General features: G+C 41.4%; 1 protein-coding gene across 13 annotated transcripts in view; it reads left to right on the top strand.

The window, feature by feature from the left end:
* Positions 1–21,236, top strand: part of LOC121677115 — an 80,463-nt gene that overhangs the window by 25,106 nt on the left and 34,121 nt on the right. The window contains exons 6-7 of one of the 13 annotated variants that reach the window (XR_006020764.1): positions 6,098–6,178; positions 8,104–8,271. The exons of 9 other annotated variants lie outside the window; for them this stretch is intronic. Coding sequence is in view for 1 of the 4 variants with exons in the window: in XM_042054659.1 (XP_041910593.1) it covers positions 6,098–6,135 (38 nt within the window). In the remaining 3 variants the exon portion in view is untranslated. Of the gene's footprint in view, positions 1–3,247; positions 3,326–6,097; positions 7,602–8,103; positions 8,272–21,236 lie in introns of those variants that run through there. 3 more of the 13 variants (XR_006020763.1, XR_006020766.1, XM_042054659.1) reach the window with 3 other exon arrangements.

Genomic DNA, 21,236 nt, shown 5'->3' with positions numbered 1-21,236 from the left:
ACGGTGTCTCAGAACAATTTGACACATGTGTTTTCCTATCACTTTTAACATGGTAAATGGACAATCTGCCTGGAATTCCCCAGGATGGAATAAGATGGCCTTTGAGGGGGTCATACACCATAACACACTCTTTGTTGAAGGAAAATTATTTATTAACTACCTTGGTCATCTATAATTGTAATCTATAATCATTATCCACAAAATAAATTGTGTTTATTTATTTAAAAAAGTTCAACCCTAGCTGTTCTATTTTTTAAACTTCACTATTGTGTGATGAAGCTCTTGCCCCTCCAAGTTAACTCTCTCCTCTTCTTCTGCTTTGTATTGCTTCAGCCCACGAGGTCAGAAAGCAAGGGATGTGCTCTGATGTGGGCTTATATTTTATAGGATGGAACAGATCGTTTTCAGGCCTGTTCACCTAGCACTGGTCTCTATCTGTATCCTGGGAGCACCGACATGTCTGTGCATTCAAGGATATCACTGAACTTGGTTTGGCCGCTTGTGCAAGCCCCACTTCCAGTGTCCTGGTTATCACCACTAATGTATCAGACTCCTTTGTGAGAGGCACTGTGCGTCTTCCTCCCACTTTGTTATTCATCATCCTGTCTGTGGAGTAATTAGCGTCTCTTTAATGGGTGCTTTCTTCCCTCCATGCTGCCAGTTCCCCAGGGCCATTGAGAAGGCTTTGCATCACCTGATCTTTCCAGTGCCAGAGGCGGTGGTGCTCCTGCACTGAGGTCTTCCTCAGCAGGCCTCCATCTGTGTTGAAGGCAGTGACCTTGGCCAATGTCAAATGAGTGCAGGAACTTAACACTGTCCCAGGCTCTGTGAAGTCATCATATGTAAAGCTGAGCACAGCAAGGGCACTTTCTCCAGTTCTGCCATATGTGGCACCCTTATCTTTTTGTCCCAGTTCTCAGGGTGTGACTGTTGACTGATTTTCTAAACAAGAGGGTAAGTGTCACTCTTCTGGTTTGCATAACAAACCCATGGGCAAAATGCCTCTGTTCCTTTCCTTTCTGAAAGAAAAGCCATCACCTAGCCCAGAGTGTTTATTTCTTTTCTTACTCTTAAGACTTGTTCCCTCTTGAAGTGTTCCCCAGAGTTTTGAGTCTTTGAACACTTAGTCCCCAAAGAGTGGCTTTGTTTGGGGAGGTTTAGGCGGTGCAGCCTTGCTGAAGGTGGGGCAGGTCTTGAGATGAAAAGCCTCCTATTACTTTCAGCCCACTAGTTCTCCTTTATGCTTGTGGTTGACACATGGAGGCTCCCTGCTCCTGCCTCCATGCCTGCTGCTGGCTGCCCTGCCTCCCTTCCATTATGGACCCTTAGCCCTCTGGAATCATAAGCCCTAATGCACTCTTCCTTCCAGAAGTTGCTTTTGGTCATGTGTTTTATCACAACAATAGAAAGGTAAGGAAATGCAGCCAGTGAGCAGGAGGTTCTATTGTTTAGGGCCTGTGGTAAGGCAGCGCATGATAGAGAGAGTGTGGTAAAGCAATAGTTGGGATGGTAACAAAGAAGAGACCAAGGCTCTACCTTCCCTTTGGGGTTCACACAAGAGAAATTTCACACAAGAGAAATGGTCAGTAGTCCTCCTGTAGATCCCATCTCTTAAAAGCTACTTTTGGGAATATCTCAACACATGGGACTTTCAGGGAATATTATGTGTTCATCCTATAAAGATGTCATACAATCTCAAGAACACTGAGCATGATAATCTAGAATAGTCTATCTGATACAACCACTGTCTTCAAAGATGTCTACGGTCTTTGGTGTCTGTGAACAATACCTTCATAAAGGGATCTGCTTAAGTGTCTCTCATCTCTGAGCCACACTTCCTAGTGCAGTAACTTTCTCCCTGGTTACTGGCGCAACTGAAGGTCCAAAGACTCTAGCTTCACTGTGACTACCTTTCATCTGAATCTTTGAAAACACTTCCCACCAGTTGTCACTTTGGGGCCTCCCTTCTCTAGCTCTCTCCCACCCTCTGACTCTGCTTCCCTACAGAGAATCTCAATTTTCAACCATAAGCGTTATTGTGCAAAAACTGTCTGTGAGAACATCTGCCTCTCTTGGGTTTCAATACTATCACTATGCTGTAGACTTACAGCTATGTCCACAACTCTAGCTTGTATCCCTTCTTTGCCACTATTTAACATCTAAGATCAGTATTCACCAAATGTAACTCCTGAGTTCTCTCCCAAATATATTCTGTCCCAATTTTTTAGAAGGAAATTTTATGGATATGTGGTCCAATATAAGAAGAAAGAGCCTGCTAGAACTATTTTTTTTCAGAGATGAGGTTTCTCTGTAGCTTAGGTATCTGTTCTGGAACTAGCTCTTGTAGACCAGGTTGGCCTCAAACTCACAGAGATGGACCTGCCTCTGCCTCCTGAGTGCTGAGATTAAAGGCATGCTCTTTAAAGAGTAAATTCAGGAGTAAGGGGCTAGTGTGATGTAAGGAATGGTCCAAGGCACACTCATCAAGAAGAGTGTCTCCAGTTTTCCTGCAGCAGGCTGGATGTTACCTCTGCTCTTTGTTGGTGTCTTACCTTTTTTTATAGGATCATTTTAGTCTCTTTCCAGCTCACTATAGTTATGGGCTCAACTAGTATTTGTCAAAAAATGAGTAAATACAATGAATAGAACCCATTTTAAACTTTCTTAGGAAGATGGAAGTGACCTTGATGTGGGATTCCCCTCTGTATGCTGTGAATGCCATTGGTTAGTAAAGAAGCTGCTTGGACCTATGACAGGTCAGAATAAAGTTATGTGGAAAAACTAAACTGTAAGCTGGGAGAAAGAAGAGGAGTCAGTGAGATGCCACATAGCCACCAAAGGAGAAAGACACCAGCCACCAGCCAGATCATTGCCAGTAGGCCACAAGCCTGGTGGTAAAATATAAAATAATAGAAATGGATTAATTTAAGATGTAAGAGCTAGCTAGAAATATGCTTAAGCTATTGGCCAAACAGTATTGCAAATAATACAGTTTCTGAGTGATTATTTTGGGTCGGGGCAGCCAGGAATGAATGAGTAGTCTCTGCCAACATGACCTCCTGGGTTTACCAGCAGCTTTGAATCTGCTTAATTCAAGGCTCCCCTATAGTTTTTGGAAGCTGTTGTTTCTGATTTGTTGTGGGAATCTAAAATTCATCTGCCTACTTCACCTGACCTTCCTTAGGAGTCCCTTGTAAACTGGGAGGTCTGTAACTCTTTTACTGTTTGCAACTCTACTCCTTAACAGGGCTTGTCGTGTTCTAATGATCTCCCCCTTCAGAAAGATATCTGCTTCTCATCCCTGTAGTCTGTGACTATGTTGAGTCACATGACAAAAACCACACTGCAGGTATGAGCTGTGAAGGTCTACTTTCATTGTCAGGATTATGAATGAATGAATGTCTTTCTTTATCATTGGGATACTGAATGAATGAAGGTCTTTCTTCACTGTCAGTTTGACAGGATGTAGAGTCATCTTGGAGATACATACTTCAAGGCATGCCTGAGATGGGTTTTCTAGAATGGTTTAAGTGGGCAAAAAAGACCCACCCTGAATTCGGGTAGCACTATCTCATAAGCTGGGGTTCTAGAATGAACAAAAAGCAAAAGGGCATTGAGTACCAGCATCCACCTTTCTGCTTCTCCATTGTGGACCCAGTGTGCCCAGATGCCCCATGTTCCTGCCACTGTGCCTTCCTCACTGTGATGGATTGTACACTCAGACTGTGACCCCTAATAAATCCCCCCTTCCTTAGTTGATCTTGTTAGATGTTTGGTCTCAGTAACATGAAAAATAATTGCCACAGAACTACTTAAAGATAGATGAGATTAACCAGTGGGCCCAATATAAGCATAAGTATACTTATAAGGGGGAAAAAGAAGCAAGAAAGTTAGATGAGATGAGAAGAGATGATGGAATCCGAGGTTGGCGTGATGCCATTGTTGGAACAGGGCCACATGCTAAGGAACAAGGCAAGCATCTAGAATCTGGAAAAGGCAATGAACTTGAATCTCCCTTGGAGCTTCCAGAAAAAAAAATACAACTCTGCCAACACATTGATTTTGTTCTTTTGAGCTCCGTTTTTTTGGCTTTGTGACATCTATCAGTATAAGGCAATAAATTTAGATTGTTTTGATCCTCCAAGTATTAAAGCATCTATTAAAACCTAATAAACATCTAAGCCAAACATCTCTTCTGGTGCGTCATCCCTGATCCTGGGCTGAGACTCAGTGCTCTGCTCATCCATCTCTCCCAGCTCCTCTGCAGGGTGTCATGTGCTTACTAAGGCATTCTGACATGTTGCAATATCCTGCTGTGTTCTCAGACTCTGCACCCAGTGCAACACCACCGACCATGCTCAGTGTGTCCCATCACTGCTGACTGGGTAATACTCTTTCCCAAGGGCACCAATACCCTTGAAAGTGTGTGTGGGGGGGGAGCAGCTTTCATTGTTTTCTGTCTATGGGGCTCCACCTCCCATCCCTTACAGTTGCCTATCCCTATCCCTCTCTGTGTTCTTTCAAGTTAACTTTCTAACACGTCTGAAACCCATTCATGTCTCCCTGTCATCACTACACTAAGGAACCTTCTCTTGGATTTTTGTCTGATTTCCAATCATTCTGTCTCTAACTGGTCCTCAAATCCAGCAAACCCCAGGTTGGGGCTGATCATTCTGAAATACAGGACTGTGCTGCTTAAAAAAAAAAAAAGTCCTGTAGTTCCCCATTGATTGTAGTTCATCCATCCATAGCTTTAATGACAAGCTGTGCTCACCCAAGCAGTGTCCCCAACTTACCTGACACAGACCCATCCTTCTCCCCAAGAGCATACTTCCCAAAGTTGTACTGAACTGCTTTTGTTTTTCCAAATGAATTTTAACATGAGTGTCATTCACTCCAAAGTTTTTATGTGCCTTTCTCCCGCGCAGTAACTCTGTCTCTCACCTTCCTTTTTATCTGATGACCCTATGTGCCCTTCAGATGTAATCTCCGCCATTACTTTTCTGAACAGTCTCTCTCTATTTCTCATCCTGCCACCTTGTCTCAGCGTCGAGAGACGCTCCTCTTTGGTGGAGCAACCTGCAGTTCTGTCTGTTCTTTCTCTTGTCACAAGCTACTCAGTTGTCTCTCGTTACTTTTTGACAACCAGTTCGTAAACTTCTAAAGGAGGAGGCTGTTTATTTTGCTCTCGAAGTCCCAGACATCTTCACAGAATCAACTAAATACAGAACTCTATTTCTAAATACCATTTCTCCATTTTATCATCATTACTAATTTGAGGGCTCCTCGTGGATCTGAACTCTCCAGAGAGGCTGACTCCGAGGAGTCACCCTATGGGTAGGAAGGCTACCCTCTAACACCAGCAGTGAGCAGTGCCACTTACCTAATGGTGGGAGCTGCTAGTGTGATTTGTTGTGCTGTCTAAGCAGAAGCCTCCTCCTTCCTTGGTGCTCCAGTACCTGCTCACCTACTGTGTTTGTCAGCCTAACTGTAAAGTGGTGCGGTCTTGCCCCTGCTTTGCAGTAGATATGCCAGTGCACACGACAGGCTCACTGTGGATGTGTAGATGGCATGTGGAGGCTCTTCTAGGCATAGCGGTAAGGTCAACAAATTGGAAAAAGCCACAGCTGACCCTTGGGAAAGATTAAATATACTGACATCCTCTAAATTGATTTACCTAGATCAGACCACATGTTAATGAGGCAGCCAAGGTACTCTAATTCATGGTCACTATTCTAAATGCAAGGGTTTGAACATGGAAGAGGCGGGTCCATTCACGCGAGTGTCACTGAAGTGGCTTCACTGCCCGGTCCAGTGTCCTCAGAGTGCCTTTTAACTGCTGCTATCCCAACAAAACCTGAAGAGCACATCTGTCAAAGAATTGAGGGTGCTTTCTTCTTCTGTCCCCCCAAACCTCTGAATAGATGTGCACAAATGCTCTTGGCTGGCCAAGTGAAAGTGCTTATATTTCTTCTGGGTTCAGACATTTCTAAGTGCTGTAAGAATTTCTATTATTTGAAGGGTGCCCTTGAAAATGCTTCTCACTTTCCAAGCTTGAGTCCTCAGAGACTATGAAACATTTTTTTTTGTACCACAGATGCATGGTCTACTGGCTTCACTTTATCCAAACTGTGACTTGGGATGCTAAGATTCTCATTAGATTTATCCGTATCAAGAGGTAAAGTTCATCCCCTTATCAAAGAAGAGTACAGGTATGTTTATAGCATAGCTCACACACAAAATGTTTTGTAGAAATCATATAATGTACTTTCCCCATAGGTAAGAGCAAAAAACAAGAAGCAGAAAATAAAGATTTTTAGGGGGCCTTGGCCTTGGGAGTTAGCTCAGTCAGTAGAGTGTTTGCTGTGCTAGCACGAAAGCTTAAGTTTAGATCCCAGTACCACCTAAGAAGCTGGGCCAGGGATCTAGAGAGGCAGCTCCATGCATCAGAATTTTGTTGTGGAACATTCCTTCACACTGTGTGAAGATATGTCACTCTGACTGGCTTAATGAAAAGCTAAATGGCCAATAGTTAGGTAGGATTTTCAGAAAAAGAGAGAATGCTGGCAAGAAAAAGGGTAGAGACTCCAGGATACAGAGTAAGCAGCATGGCATTACAAAGTAAAGGTAACTGAGTCATAAAAAAGAACATAGCTTAAAAGGCATGGGCTAATTTAAGTTATAAGAGCTCATTAGAAACTAGCCAAGCTTTCACAATTAATAATTATGTCAGTTATTTGGGGGCTGACAGGCACAAGAGAAAAATCTGCCTACAAGTAGCACTCAACATCCAGCCACGTGTGTCTATGTAAGACCAGTGAAAGCTTTAAAAAAAATCCTAAACACACGCAAAAGAGCCAAATGCAGCCTCCTAGACTCATGTCTCTTATACTGGCCGCAGTTCAGAGACATCTCTCCAGGCAGCTGCCTGTGTGTTTGAGCTGTCAGTGCACCATGAGCTACGCTGCTAGGCATGTTTAAGGTTTTGCTCATGCAGACTGAAAGGGTTGTACATGCACAACAAAACAGGTTCAAATGAAAAAGTCAAAACAGGTTGTAGTATGTTTACCAACATATGTAGATTTAAGAAATGAAAAATGTGTATAGATAGTTACAGAAAAAATAAAAAATTTAAAAATAATAAAATCTTTAAAGAGAGAGTAAAGCAGTAAAAAAAATAGGTCACATAAGGATGGAAAATACATAGGGAGTCTGGATTCTATGCAGTGTCTTGAATTTTTTAAATGCTAGTGTACAAAAAAACCCAACAGCTGTTGAGAGACATTGGAGTATGGAAACTGCTAAATTAAGCAAATATATATATATATATATATATATATATATATATATAATGTCTTAACTTCAAAATCGAAGTCAGAAAATGTGTTGCATTGCATTACTTTTGTTTTCGTAGGAAACAAAAGACTGCAAATTCTTTTCAGATTAATAGAGATTAGATTTGACCAGGGGAGACCTCCTGAGTGTCTTGGCTATGTTACCTGTAGTAAGGAGCTGCGGGCAGGCCTGCTTTTCATCCCGCCCGGCTCCCGGCTGCCTGGCTAGCTTATGCCCCAAAATAACAACAGACAAATTGTATTCTTTTAAACACTGCTTGGCCCATTAGCTTTAGCCTCTTACTGGCTAACTCTCACATTTTGATTAACCCATATTTAGTAATGTGTGTAGCACCACGAAGGTTGGCTTACTGGGAAGATTCTAGCCTACGTCCATCTTGGGTCAGAGCTTCATTGCATCTGACTCACTTCCCTTCTTCCCAGCATTCTGTTCTGTCTACTCCACCCACCTATGTTCTGACCTATCAGGCCAAGCAGTTTTTTATTAGTTAACCAATGAAATCAACAGATTGATAGAAGACCTTCCTCCATCAGTTACCTTTGAATATTTATGTCTTTTCAGAGCAAGGGACCAAACATCAATGAAAATGGGTGGTCAAGGTTCTCCAATCTCTCAGAGCACCTCTGGTGTGGTTTCCTTAGAGTTCTACATCCAGAATAGCTTCAAGGCTGTTGGCTGAGATGGTCCAGCCTCAAAGACTACTATAGCTAGGACTTCAGATAACCCTTTTGCTTTCCCATTGCACAGAGACTGAACAACAAATAATACAGCTAACTCTCCCTGGACTTGGCCATTATCCTAATTTTCCCAGGGTCTCTTAAAGATTCCAGTACCCCAAAACAACAGTAAGTAGTCTAGAGAACACAACACCCACATTTCTAAGAGGTGGCATGGATGAATTTTGCTCATTCAGTGGATTATCATTTAGGGAGGTTGGTTACAAGTTGTTATTGGTCATGATAAAAAAGCTAAGCAAAGGAGTTAGAGTCACAAGTCTCTTTTTGAACAAAAAAGGGGTGCATATAGTATAGAAATGAAGTAAAAAGAGAGATTGTTGAGTCTACTTTTAAACAACTGCTAGTCTCAAATATTTTGGCAACTATTTTATTTTGGAATATTTATACAAGTTTAAGGTTATTTTGGTTATATTGTATAGCTATTTCTATTCAGTTTAAGATATTATACCTGTACAACTCATTTTAAAAGGTTATGTAAAGTTTTAGTTTTTGAAAACTACTTAGGATAATAAATACAGGCTGATAGCCATCTATAACTATCAAACTTATAGTCATGTTAGGTATGCTTTCAAGGTCATTCAGAGATATATTTTAGAAAGATAGTTGATCTTCAAACACTTCAAAGACCTACAGAATGTGGTATTTAAAACTTTAATAACATAAGGCTTTTCGTCATAGTGAGACACATCTGCTTCTGGCCAGCACCAATTTACTTAAAAAGGGTATTGGGTATTGAAAAGTCCCCATAAAGAGTTTACTTTATTTATGGAAAAATCTAGTCATTTGGGCAATAAACTGCCCTTGCCTCAACTGCTGACAGTATGCTGTCCACACTGGATCAGTAGGACACAAAGAAAAGCAACTGCTAAACTTTGCCAAGACAGTATAGGACAGTCCTTCAAAAATTGCTGCTTCAAAGAAAAATCTGTCAGATATTCTCAGTCTGTAGGCTGAAGATGGATGCCCCAAGGTTGCAGAGGAATCTTGGGTGACTGTTCAAGCAGCTAGATATCTGTCATTTCTATAGATTTGGAAGTGGCTTGTCTGTACTTCCTATTTATTCAGGTAATATTATATCCTCCTGGGGTCTCTGATGGAGGTGAAGACTTGGTAGTTATAGTTGCAGTTCTCCTTAGTTCATGATACAAGATAAATTATGTATAGAGCTTTGGACAATAATGGAGTACTTTCTCCAAATATACCAAATACAAATGGATTGGTCATTGTAAATGTAAGTCTTACCTGATAGTTGTTCTTATTGTTTATGGTTATGTTCGAATTAAAAACTTTCCTTTTTATTTAGACAAAAGGGGAGAATATTATGGAATATTTATTTATACGTATGGACAGAAAGAACACTGGAAAGAGGAAGGCTGCAGATGCCAGGATGCAGAGCAAGCAACACGGCATTCCAAAGTAAAGGCAACCAAGCCATGAAAAAGAGCATAGATTAAAAGACATGGGTTAATTTAAGTTATAAGAGTTAGTTAGAAACAAAGCTATTGGCTGAGCTTTCATAATTAATAAGAAGTTTCCATGTTGGTTATTTGAGAGATGACAGGTGGGACAGAAATATCTGTCAACAGAATTTGGTTCTGAGTACCCAAGTGGGATGGCTTGCAACTGCCTGTAACTGCAACTCCAGGAGATTCTATGTCTCTGGCCTCTGAGGGTGGCTGCGATCACATACGGATGATTAAACATAAAAGAAATCTTAAAAATAAGTTAAACAATGCAGAAACAATAACAGTACACACACACACATGAGAGAGAGTGATAGAGAGAGAGAGACAGAGACAGAGAGACAGAGAGACAGAGACTCTGAAGGTGATGCACTTCGGCACCAACTGCCCAAGGCTTTCATCACTGAGTGAAAGCTCCCGGAGACGATGAAACTGAGTGAGCAACTGACTTATGTCACCAGCTCAAGGGCCAGACTGAAATTTGAATCAAATATTTTTTTTACATATAACAAAATATCTTCTTATTTTTTTTGACAAATTGAAAAAATGCAATAATTCATTCATCTGTGGCTGGGTCATACTAACACATGGGATAAGCCGGATTTGGCTCCCAGCTCACAGTTTACTGAGCCCCACTTTTAACTTATAGCTTTGGCAAACACACATATGATCTCTTCATTCCCATTTAACTTTGGAGTTCTTTACTGACATGGGGTCTTTGGATGGGATCAATGGACACACAAGGCACACACATAACAACTAGGATAGACTGAGTGCTGTACTGCTGCAGACTCTTTTGCCCAGACTCTACTTTTGTGGGTAGACAGAAAAGGGGGGAAGACAAGAAACCATGGCATTTCCTTTTGCAAATGTGCTTTGAGAAAATCTACTCTGCTTTACTCAAACTTTAAAGGTTTTTTTGTTTGTTTTGTTTTGCTTTTTTCTTCTAGGAAAATAGTCTCAACTTCCTGATTGTGGAATTTGTTTCCTAACAGATGATCTCTCCTTTGAGTTAGAAAGCTGAAATAAAAGTCATCGTTTCTGTATGTTGTGTATAATTTAGTCTATGTGGAAAACAGTGTGTCGGCATCTATTTCTTTGAGTTCAGGGATGTGTCACTTAGAAGCAGGGCATAGGGACTAGAGAGGTGGCCCAGGGCAAAAGCAAATACTGCCTTTCCAGAGGAAACAAATCAGGTGGCTCAAACCTGCCTGTAACTCTAGCTCTGGGGGACCCGATGTAGTCTCTGTGGGCACCTACACACCTGTTGTGTATACACATACATACACCCAAATGGGAAAAACATATAAAAATTTAAAAATCAAGAACAGTTATCCTTTTGCCTTTTGTGTGTGTGTGTGTGTGTGTGTGTGTGTGTGTGTGTGTATGTGTGTGTGTGCCTGCCTTAGCCATCCCATAAAGTTTTCTGCTACTCAATCCAAGGTAAACTTAAGCCTCAGCTTGTTGGCTACAGAACTTGGAGTTGATTCGGGGTAAAGCAAAGTTCTCAGATTCTAAATGTTTGCTGAAAAATGTTGCTCCATCAGCTACTGGGAAATCGGTTCCAACAGGTTGAGCAAAGTCTGCTAATTAAACAGTGCAGCCTTGAGGCCCCTGCCCAGGAAGCAGCCAGCGTTTTTACTTTCTTTGGACCTTTGAGCAAAGCTAGCTTGTCCCTAGACTTCTTCCTGTTGTTACCCTTCTGTGGTATATCTTCACTCGCTCAGTGACCTTGGTAAGCTTGTGACTGAGCTGTGTGACTGTCACTGCGCATTGAGGTCCTGCACAGGTGTTTGTACGTTCACCATCTAGGTCATTTGGCTCCTTTTAGTCTTGCTGCCTGGAAGGCAGCTCAAAGCGGCTCCCTATAGCTGCCTGTTGATGGGAATAGGAGTCCTTAGAGGGAGGGAAGCTGTAGGGCTCAGTGCTTTCTTAAAGCAGATTCAACTCCTTAAAGAAAAAAAAATAACATTTCTTAGCCTTCAAAATCCTTTCTCCTGCTCCCAGCACACGCCCCCAAATCAGACGGGCCAGATGTTTGTGAAAACTGCAGTTTCCGCAATCAGAGGTACAACATTTACCATAGCTTTTATCAAAGATTTCAATTCCCCTCATCTTAAGGAAAATGACCCTTTTATTTTGTTGTGGACATAAAATTATGGCCCTGGGAAAATTGGAAGCATTTCTGTTGAGGGAAATCAATTCTCTCACTGCTGTATATGATCAACATGTCATGGCCATCACCCAGATAATAACGGCAAAGTACAAGTCAAACGGCTGGTAATACCAGCTACAGAGGTGAAGAAGACAGAAACTAGACACCCCACCCCCATTTAAGTCATGCTTGCTAAAAGGAAAGAAGATTAAAACCCCTCCACGGGTTAGTGTTATCCTTTCATTTTCTTTCTCCCCTCCCCACTCGCTTCCCTTTGCAGGAGTATAAGTATTTTATTTTGTGGACGAATCTGCTGAAGCATTAATGAAAACTGTAGACACGTGTCCTTCCTGGAAAAGAGTAAGCACTTTATGTGTAAACCACGCTGGCTCCTTTTCAATCATCCTGTTAATGGGTGGCTAATTGTCAAAAGATGTGACCAGCCTGAGATGACCCAAGAGTGTGTTTAGGTGGGAGGCAGAAGGGAAAGTGGAGAAGCCGAGTCTTAATTTGGATCCTGCCAACAAAAAGCAGCCTCCCATCTGACCTCACTGCTGGAGTGTTAATGGCTCTCTCCCCATCTCCCCCCTGCCACTTAGCATCCTTTGTGCCCCACCCCGGGAAGCTTCCCGGCAGAAGTGTACATTAGCCGAACTCTACAGTTACAAAATGCTGCTTACTTCAGACAAGGGGGGTGGGAACCTTCAGAGTGATTAAGTGTTCTTTGGACAAACACATCCATAGCCGGAAAAGTGCCATATTTATTTCAGGCAGGCCTCTCAGCAATGTCTCTACCATGGTCACCCAATACAAAGGAGTGTTGTCTTCAAGTTGTTGGGGACCCTACACTAGCTTGCCTTTCCTGAGAGTGTTTATTCTCACATGAGAATGTGGGAAACCAGAGCTGTGTTCGCTCATGCCAAGGTTATATCTCAGGAAGTAGCAGACAAGATTCTGGCAGAATTTCAAGTATTTTAAATGATTCAGCCATTTGTAAACAATACACAATACATCTACTTGTTTGGGAAGGAGAGTGCATACATGAATGAGAGGAGAAACTAACCAAAGAAATCAAGTAATTCTCCTAGGTATGATCATGTACGAGATGCTCATTGTAGTGTTCTTGTTGTTGTTGATGATGATGAATAACTTGTAGGAACTTGCATGCTCACGAAAATATTCCAAATGAAATTGACTGGAATGGTATGCTCATGTTGACACAATGATGTCACAGGTAAAATATGTTGTTCTTCGTATTTACACTGGTAATGATTTGGATGTTATATTGATTTCAAAATAAGGTGAGCAAGATGGCTTAGCAGGTGAAGGTGCTTGCTTTGCATGCCTTGCAACCTGATTGCATCCCTGGAACCTATGAAAGGATGGAAGGCTACAGGTGGACTGCAAAGTTGTCTTTTAATCTCCACATGTACTCGGTCTCTGTCTCTGTCTCTGTCTCTGTCTCTCTCTCTCTCTCTCTCTCTCTCTCTCTCTCACACACACACACACACACACAGAGAGAGAGAGAGAGAGAGAGGAGAGAGAGAGAGAGAGAGGAGAGAGAGAGAGAGAGAGAGAGAGAGAGAGGTCAAGTTGTCAAGTGCTGGGCATATCAGACCACAAGGATATGTGTTCAGCTATGCTCATAGCAGCATTATTTATAATAACCAGAATCTGGAAACAATCTAAATGCCCCTCAACCGAAGAATGGATAAAGAATATGTGGTACATTTACACAATGGAGTACTACACAGTGGAAAAGGTAATGACATCTTGAAATCTTCAGGCAAATAAATGGATCTAGAAAACATTATATTGAGTGAGGTAATCCAGACCTAGAAAGACAAATATAATATTACTCACTCATAAGTGACTTTTAGAGATAAATCAAAGAAAAACCAGCCTACAGTTCACAACCCCAGAGAACCTAGACAACAAAGAGGACCCCAAGAGAGACTTACATGGATCTAATCTACATGGGAAGTAGAAAAGGACAAGATCTCCTGAGTAAATTGGGAGCACAGGGTTAATAAGAGAGGGTAGAAGGGGAGGGGAAGGAAGGGAGGGAAGCAGAGAAAAATATATAGCTCAATAAAAGCAATAAAGAAAAGAAGAAAAAGTAGTCTTTGAAATTCTTTTTCTGGAATATTTCCCATCCATCTTTTCCACAAAAAGGGCTTGAACCAGGTCAGGCTATAAATCCAAGCCAGGAGAACACTGCTTGCTCATGGTGGAGACTTTGGTAGCTGTACCCGCCCTCTTAGCCCTGTAGCTGTGATACACTGACCAGACAGCAGCAGGGATCACGTGTTGAGAATGATCAAACTCGGAGGCTTATTGGAATGGAATGGGTGGGAGAGGTGTTCAAAGAGCACTTCCTGTCGGTTAGTAAAAGCACGTCAATAAAAATAGATCAATGGCTGCTTGTTTTCTAGGAATCTGCTTCGGATTCAGCAAAAGTCTCTTAGTTAGGCTGCATTTCTGATAGAATGGACTAGAAAGGACATGATTTATGCTAGCATCGACTGTTTCGAAATGCTCCTCTAAGATGTCACAATTTTCCCATGGGCCAAAATGCAAGCACAGATACATGAAAAAACAACAACAACAATAACAACAAAATAGAAGTAAGAGATGCCTCCTCCCAATCCTTCCTTCTTTTCTTGTACAGGACTCCCTGAGGTCCACCTTGGGTTTGGCTGTGTGTCTACATCTGTTTCTGTGCTCTCTTCCTGAAGTTTTTTTCCCCCTTTGGTTAAGGTCTTCTATCACAGCAAGAGAAAAGCAGCTAACACAATATTTGATTATATACATCATTATTTCTATCCAAATACTAAATGAAATACAGTAATTTCAACTTCTGTATCCTGGCTGTCTTGTGTTCTAGAACCCAGTCAAAAATGCTACATTATATGTTCAAGCTATGAGATTAGCCCTTCTTCAAAACCTGAAGTGGCCCTAGAGTCCTGACATCTCACTGGCTCCAAACTCACTGCTTTTTTTTGTGCCTTCTCTTTGTTAGATCACTATGGAAACCGACTTGCCCCCTCTTTGTCCTAACCCCAGGATGAGGGTAAAGCAAGTGAGGTGATGGTTTCACATCTGGAAAGCCCTCTTCTCTGTCAGGTTGGGTCTCTCCTTGCATTACATGCCCTCAGTTTTATCTTTATAATGCATATGATCTGTCATTGTCCTGTCTATCAGTCCTTTGAGAGACCAGTGTTATATATATATATATATATATATATATATATATTCTACAGGATGAGAAAGTTTAAAATTGCTTAAAAACTAGCATTATGGAGAGTCATCATGAGCATTTACTGTAGGGTACTGTAGATCTCAGTGGACTGTGCTCTTGAACTCTGGGGTACTACAGTTTCTTGCTGTGCGATGGAAAGTCTTTCTCTTCCTTTCGAAACTACATTCTAACTTATCATCCAGATCTAATTATTTCATTAAAGAAAGATTTTCCCCTTGCTCATATATTATTCGTCATTCATCTTACAAATGTTTATTGGTGTTATAATTCCTAGTTTTCTCTTTGTTACTATTTCTTGAATAGATTAGCTATTCTTTGAGATTAAGCCCCTACAATAAGTAAATTTTACTTTCTTTCAGGGTCTGAACTTGTCATTGAGCTCTAAATTATTTCTATTTCTTTATCTGTGCATATGTGTGTGTGATATGCACATGACACATACATGTGTGGAGGTCCAAGGACAACCTTCAAAAGCTGACTTTATCCTTCTACCACATGGATCCTTTGTGCCACATCCAAGTTGTCAAGCGTGGCAGCAAACGGCTTTACCCACTGAGACATCTTGCTGACCTGGCCCTGGACTTGGTGAAGGGATGGAGACATTTTCAGTTTTAGCCAGATCTCATAGATGAGGAAACTGCTCTCCAAGAGATAACACCTGCATTTATTGGAGACGGAAAAAAAACAATCTTTATTTGAACTGCAATGCTGTTATTTACTGGTGGCAATAATGAATTTTGTAACTCCTTGAGCTTCAGTGACATCATCTATAAAACTATAATACTACATCCACTGCAAAGCTTCCAGAAGTTAAAAATGAGAACATATAACAAAGGATATAGGCTGTTTTTTGCCTAGTAAATATTCACTATAATCATTTGGCAAGGTTGAGTCTAGAGGGACCCTGTGCCCACCCTGGTAGAGTGAGACATCTGGTTGTGACTGCACTTTGAGCTTGTTCTGTTCAGCATTGCCATGTGCCAGCTGCTGTTTGCCCAACACTGATGAGGTGACTCAGTTCATGTCCTTGGCGTCTTCCTGGTTCTTGTGCAATCTCTCCTGATTTGGGGCTACATACCCCCACATCATCCAACCCAGTGAGTGCTGAAGCAGTCATGTTTCAACTCCTTTACTATCAAATAGGGAGAGATCGAAGGGACTTGGGGTAGTGGTAGTCTTCTCTGGGGACTATCAGGAATCCTGCATTACCTCATCTGGTGAATGTTTTAATATTTGTTGAAGGTCTCCCACACAGCTGGCTCCTGGGGCATGCATGATTCTGGCCTGCTGCAGGGAGCTGAGAGCATGAGATTGTAGCAAGGACTGGTTTCCAGTTACTCAAAAACACTACAGGATGTCATTATAGAGTACCTCAAATCAAATAAAGGTAGCTTTTGTTCCTTAAAAGTCTTTGAAGTCAGGAGAAAGGCAAACACACCTATATTGAAAGAAAAATGGAAACAAAAGCTTTAGGAAACAGGCAGATACTTGTATGCATGTAGATAATCTTTATTACATGGTTATGTGAAACTTGAAAGTGAAATTTTTTGTCAAATATGTATGCTAACACCTCTAAGTCTCCTGACCGTCTATAACTCTTTGAACTTTTACTAGTTGGACATACTTGCTGTACACAATACAGGGATTAAGAAGAATATCACACAGATTTCCCAGTCTCCCTGTTAGTTGCTGCTTCTTAGGACAACTGACATTCTTGCAATTTAATAATGTGCATTTTTTCTTTATACAAAATGAATATGGGTATAGTATGCAGATTTTGAAACATCCTCCTGTCAAATTTCAGCTCACTATTTGATGTTTCTTCTAATTTTTCTTTCAGTTAGAGTCTTAGGTTGCCCAAGTTGGTCTCTAACTCCCTATGTAGCTGAAGGTGGCTTTGAATCTGGATACTGTCTTTATCTCCTGAATGCTGGGATTACAGACGTGCACCTCCACCTGGTTTATGACCTTGGTACTGGGAATGGAACCCAGGTTTGAATACATCCGAGGCAAGCATTCTACCAACTGAGTCACACCCACAGGCCAATTATTTGATGCTTTACTCAACAAACTAAACGAGCAAACATTGCTTGATGTGAACAAAGACCTGGAATGAAGCTCCCTCGGGCTTGTACAGGGTTTGCTGGTCCTTTCCCTGTGACGCTCTGCTGCCTTCATACCTGGCTGTGTCGAACGTGGAGGGTATTCATGAGAATGTGACCTCACTCCCTGGGAAATGTGTCCCTTCCTGAAGAAGCAGGTACTTGCTTCCCAGCAACACAGCTTAAGTAAATGCCCAAGTCAGACAGTCAACATTACTGTCGCTAAAAGCTCTCCTGTGTCACAGCACCACACATTTGTCATTAAGGAGCCACACACTCAGGCATGTCATAAATATTTGGTCTATGCAGACCTAGCTTGACCTCCTCGTGAGACAGCAGGGAAAAAAAATATCTTATCTCCGTCCTTGGAAAATGTACAATTGAACGAAGGGAAAGTTTGAATGCGGCCTCTGAGAGACTTTGTTTCCCTGAAAATGAAATCATTTTGCTCTGGTCAATCAATAACCCTACATGGTCAATGTGAATCTCAGGCTCAGAAAGAGGTTATCGGCTGTAACATTTCTTAGCACTTTCATAATGTTATCAGGAATTAGAAGGCAACACTTATCAAATATTTACAAGCTGTGTGGGACACAGCACAGGGTAAACACGTGGATCTGATAATATCCAAGCTGCATTTTAACACAGATGCAAAAAAATCTCAGAAATGTTTACTTTGCAATGATGTATTCTTCACCCTGTAAAAATTTAACTCAGTGATGCTCTAGTGACAGGTGGAATGGGTCACAGGAGAGAGACGGTATCTCAGGTGAAAGGTCAGGATCAGCACAGGACATACCCTGGATGGCACAGGCTGCCCATGCCTGGTAGGAAGGACACACTTTTTCTAATAGCAGCATATATTAGAAATGTGAAGCAAATACCATTTATTTCCATTGACTGCATATGGAAGGCATATAGTCTCTCTCTCTCTCTCTCTCTCTCTCTCTCTCTCTCTCTCTCTCTCACACACACACACACACACACACACACACACACACACACACACAAAATAACCCAACTTCTATAGACAACTTCACTCTCTTTTGTGTAGCCACTGGAGATATTTCTCTCAATTCCATGGGAACAGAAACTTATTTAGTTTTCTTCCTTCATGGTCTGGCCAGTTTGTCTCTGTAGAGGACTCACCCCATTAAGAGTTTCCATGACCAGCTCCCTCACAGTGGGTCCTCTCTCATTAGACGTGGCCAAAACAAAACAAACAAACAAACAAACAAATATCCAAGAACTATGGGAGAAGACTAAGGTACAAGTTCCAATCTTAAGGAGAAGAAATTAAGAAGACAAAGAAGAGCCCCACAGCCCCCACACCCCAACAATTACCTTGATCTGTTAAACTTGAATGGCTAGGAGGCATCCTGCATGAAGCTGCCTCTTCATGCTCTTTGGGCCAAATCTGAGGGACAGAACTTGGCAGGATTTGAGTGGGTTTAACTGGATGGTAAGACATGGTTATAGTGGTCTGACAGGTTTAGGACAAAGAAATATAAATTTCCATAATAAAAGAGCTATTTAAAAGTAAAGTATGTTGGTAGGGCACACACACACACACACACACACACACACACACACACACATATATACATATATACATATGCAAATATATATGTAAGTGTATACATGAGTACATGTATTTTCAGACTGTTTACACTGTTTATTTCTTAGCCCTTCAATCTGAGAACTCTTTGAGTCTACAGTGAAGATGTACCCCAGTTAAAATTTCAAATTTGCAGGAATCATTGAAAATAAGGATAGATGGTCTTAAAGAACTCTAACAAACATTTTCTTTCTAAAATTATAATTTATTAAATTCTTTTAAATTACGAGAAGTTTAGAACTGGAAAGAACCAGGATCTATCTATCTATCTATCTATCTATCTATCTATCTATCTATCTATCCATCTGTCTATTTTTATCTATCTCCCTACCTAATACAGTTTTAGCATTCTGATATGCCTTTAATACTGCAGGTCATGATGGGCAATTATTTTTATTTATATATATGTATAAAAATAATAAAATATAGAACACCATAAGCTTTAAAACCAGGCTATAAAACACAAGCCATTTGCCATTCATCACACTGTGGAGTTAATGGCAATTTGCTCTGTATAAATACGAGTAAGAACACGGAGACTCTTATAACTAATTGACTTCCTGCCCCGGGCACTCAAACATCTTTCTGCAACTCTGTATATGTCCCTCCAGGATACCACTGCCAAAATGATCAACACAAGGACCCCAAATAACAATTTATTCTGCCCAAAGGACATTGTGCCCTGAGTCTCTTGGCCAGATGAATTGGCACAATTACATCCTTCTCGCTTGCTTCGCCCCCTCAAGATATCCAAGGTATCAGGGCTTTACATGTGTGATGATTCAGGGCAGAAAATCTACTAAGAAAGAACACAGGGCTGTGAGCATCTGTTCACAGTCTCAGGGACAAACCGATGGAGTGCAACACAACTCTCTCCCCAACCATCTCAAGATTTCACCGCCCCTCAGGCACATCCACAGATCAAGTGCAGGGTTAAATCCTTTCCTGGCTCCTCAAAAAATGCCTTGACATTAACCAACAATGACCTCAAGTTAACCAATTTCAAGATACATTTTTCCACCTCTACCTTCTCAACCCCTTAAGTACCAGGGCCTTAAGGGCATGGAAACAAATGTCTGCCTAATCCACTGGGCTATGTGGCTTAGCTCATGGAAAACAGAATCATCTGCTTGAGGATGTACACTGCTCACATTGAGTTTTTGTTTGTTTAGATTGGTTTTTAATGATTCTATTTGCTGGGCTTCTTTTGCCCCAAAACTTGCATCTTGGTGAACTTTCACACTAAGATTGTTTCTCTACTAAATTTCCTTTGCAGGACAGATTCAGTGTGCTCCATGGGGAGGGGCAGTGAGAGATCCTTCTAGGGAAGGCCACAGCTTACTTGCTGCTGTGCAGCAACAGGTATGAGTCTCCTGAAAACATCTCTCAAGGCTTGTGAGATCAAGAGGGACCTAACAAAGAGTGAAGCAGGCAAAGGAAGATGGCTTCTTCCTCAGAGGATGCTCCGTTGTCTCCATTTCCTAGTGGTGTCCACATATTGGACAAATGATCAAGGCCTGTGTAGTATTCTTCGGGGATTCTAGATAATAAAATCTAGAATATTCTTCAGCTCCTTGCCAGGTAATTACTCACTGCCAGGCTCTAACTGCCATTAGAAAAGCTAATGCCTTACTTAGTGGGAGAGGAGGTAGGTAGAAAAACACATGTCAAATAAAATTTATGAGTAGATATTGTTTACTTGAATTTCCTCACTGTTTCCCAATAGAAGACCATAAAAATAGGACCATAGATGCTAAGGTTCTATGTCATAAAGCAAAATATAACTGCTTAGCTCATGAGCGTTAAGAAATCAGTACATTAGTACATTAGCCAAAGCTCCAAATAAACCTGTTCCTTGTAAGAATAGTCACTTCAAAGTATCTAAATAAAACCCTGGTCTCCTGGGGCCTCCACCCTCTCCCACTTTTACTGGGAAAGTTACAGGAAGCAACCTGACATTAACAGATCTGTTCTTTGCACGCTGCCCATTCCTTTTAGTGTTCCAGGCCTTAAAACTGACGTCTTTGCCAACGCCTGCTAGAAATCATATCTCTTCTATGCACTTGGGTCTTCCCAGTTCCTCAGTAGTGAGGATGCGATAATTAGATCTTCAAATCTTGCTTTGCTGAGATACTGTTCTTTGACACTCAAAACCAGACTGCACCGAGTCGCTGGCCATTTCAGCTTCGGGATATTCACCCAGGGGTCATAGTTTCCCACAGGACCTTTTATGTTATCTATCATCATTGTCACCATCATTATTGAGATAGGGTCCTATTATGCTGCCCCGGCTACTGTCCAGTTCATGATCTCAAGGTCTCAGCTTCCAAAGTGCTGAAATGTCAACTGACCCTGACTCCAATGAACCTACTTTGGCAAATTAGGAAACCGAGGAGCGCCCATGTATTCTATATTGAGCGACACCCTGCACTATTGAAACTGTTTGTGATAGTTGAGAAGAACAATTCCAAGCCGTATATGTGCCAAGGGTAGGGGGAGCTCACAGAAGTCAGACATGCCATTTTAAAGCTACTCTTGATTGT

This window comes from Arvicola amphibius, chromosome 3, assembly GCF_903992535.2.
Source record: "Arvicola amphibius chromosome 3, mArvAmp1.2, whole genome shotgun sequence".
Classification (NCBI taxonomy): Eukaryota; Metazoa; Chordata; class Mammalia; order Rodentia; family Cricetidae; genus Arvicola; species Arvicola amphibius.
This window is presented reverse-complemented; position numbering and strand designations above follow the sequence as displayed.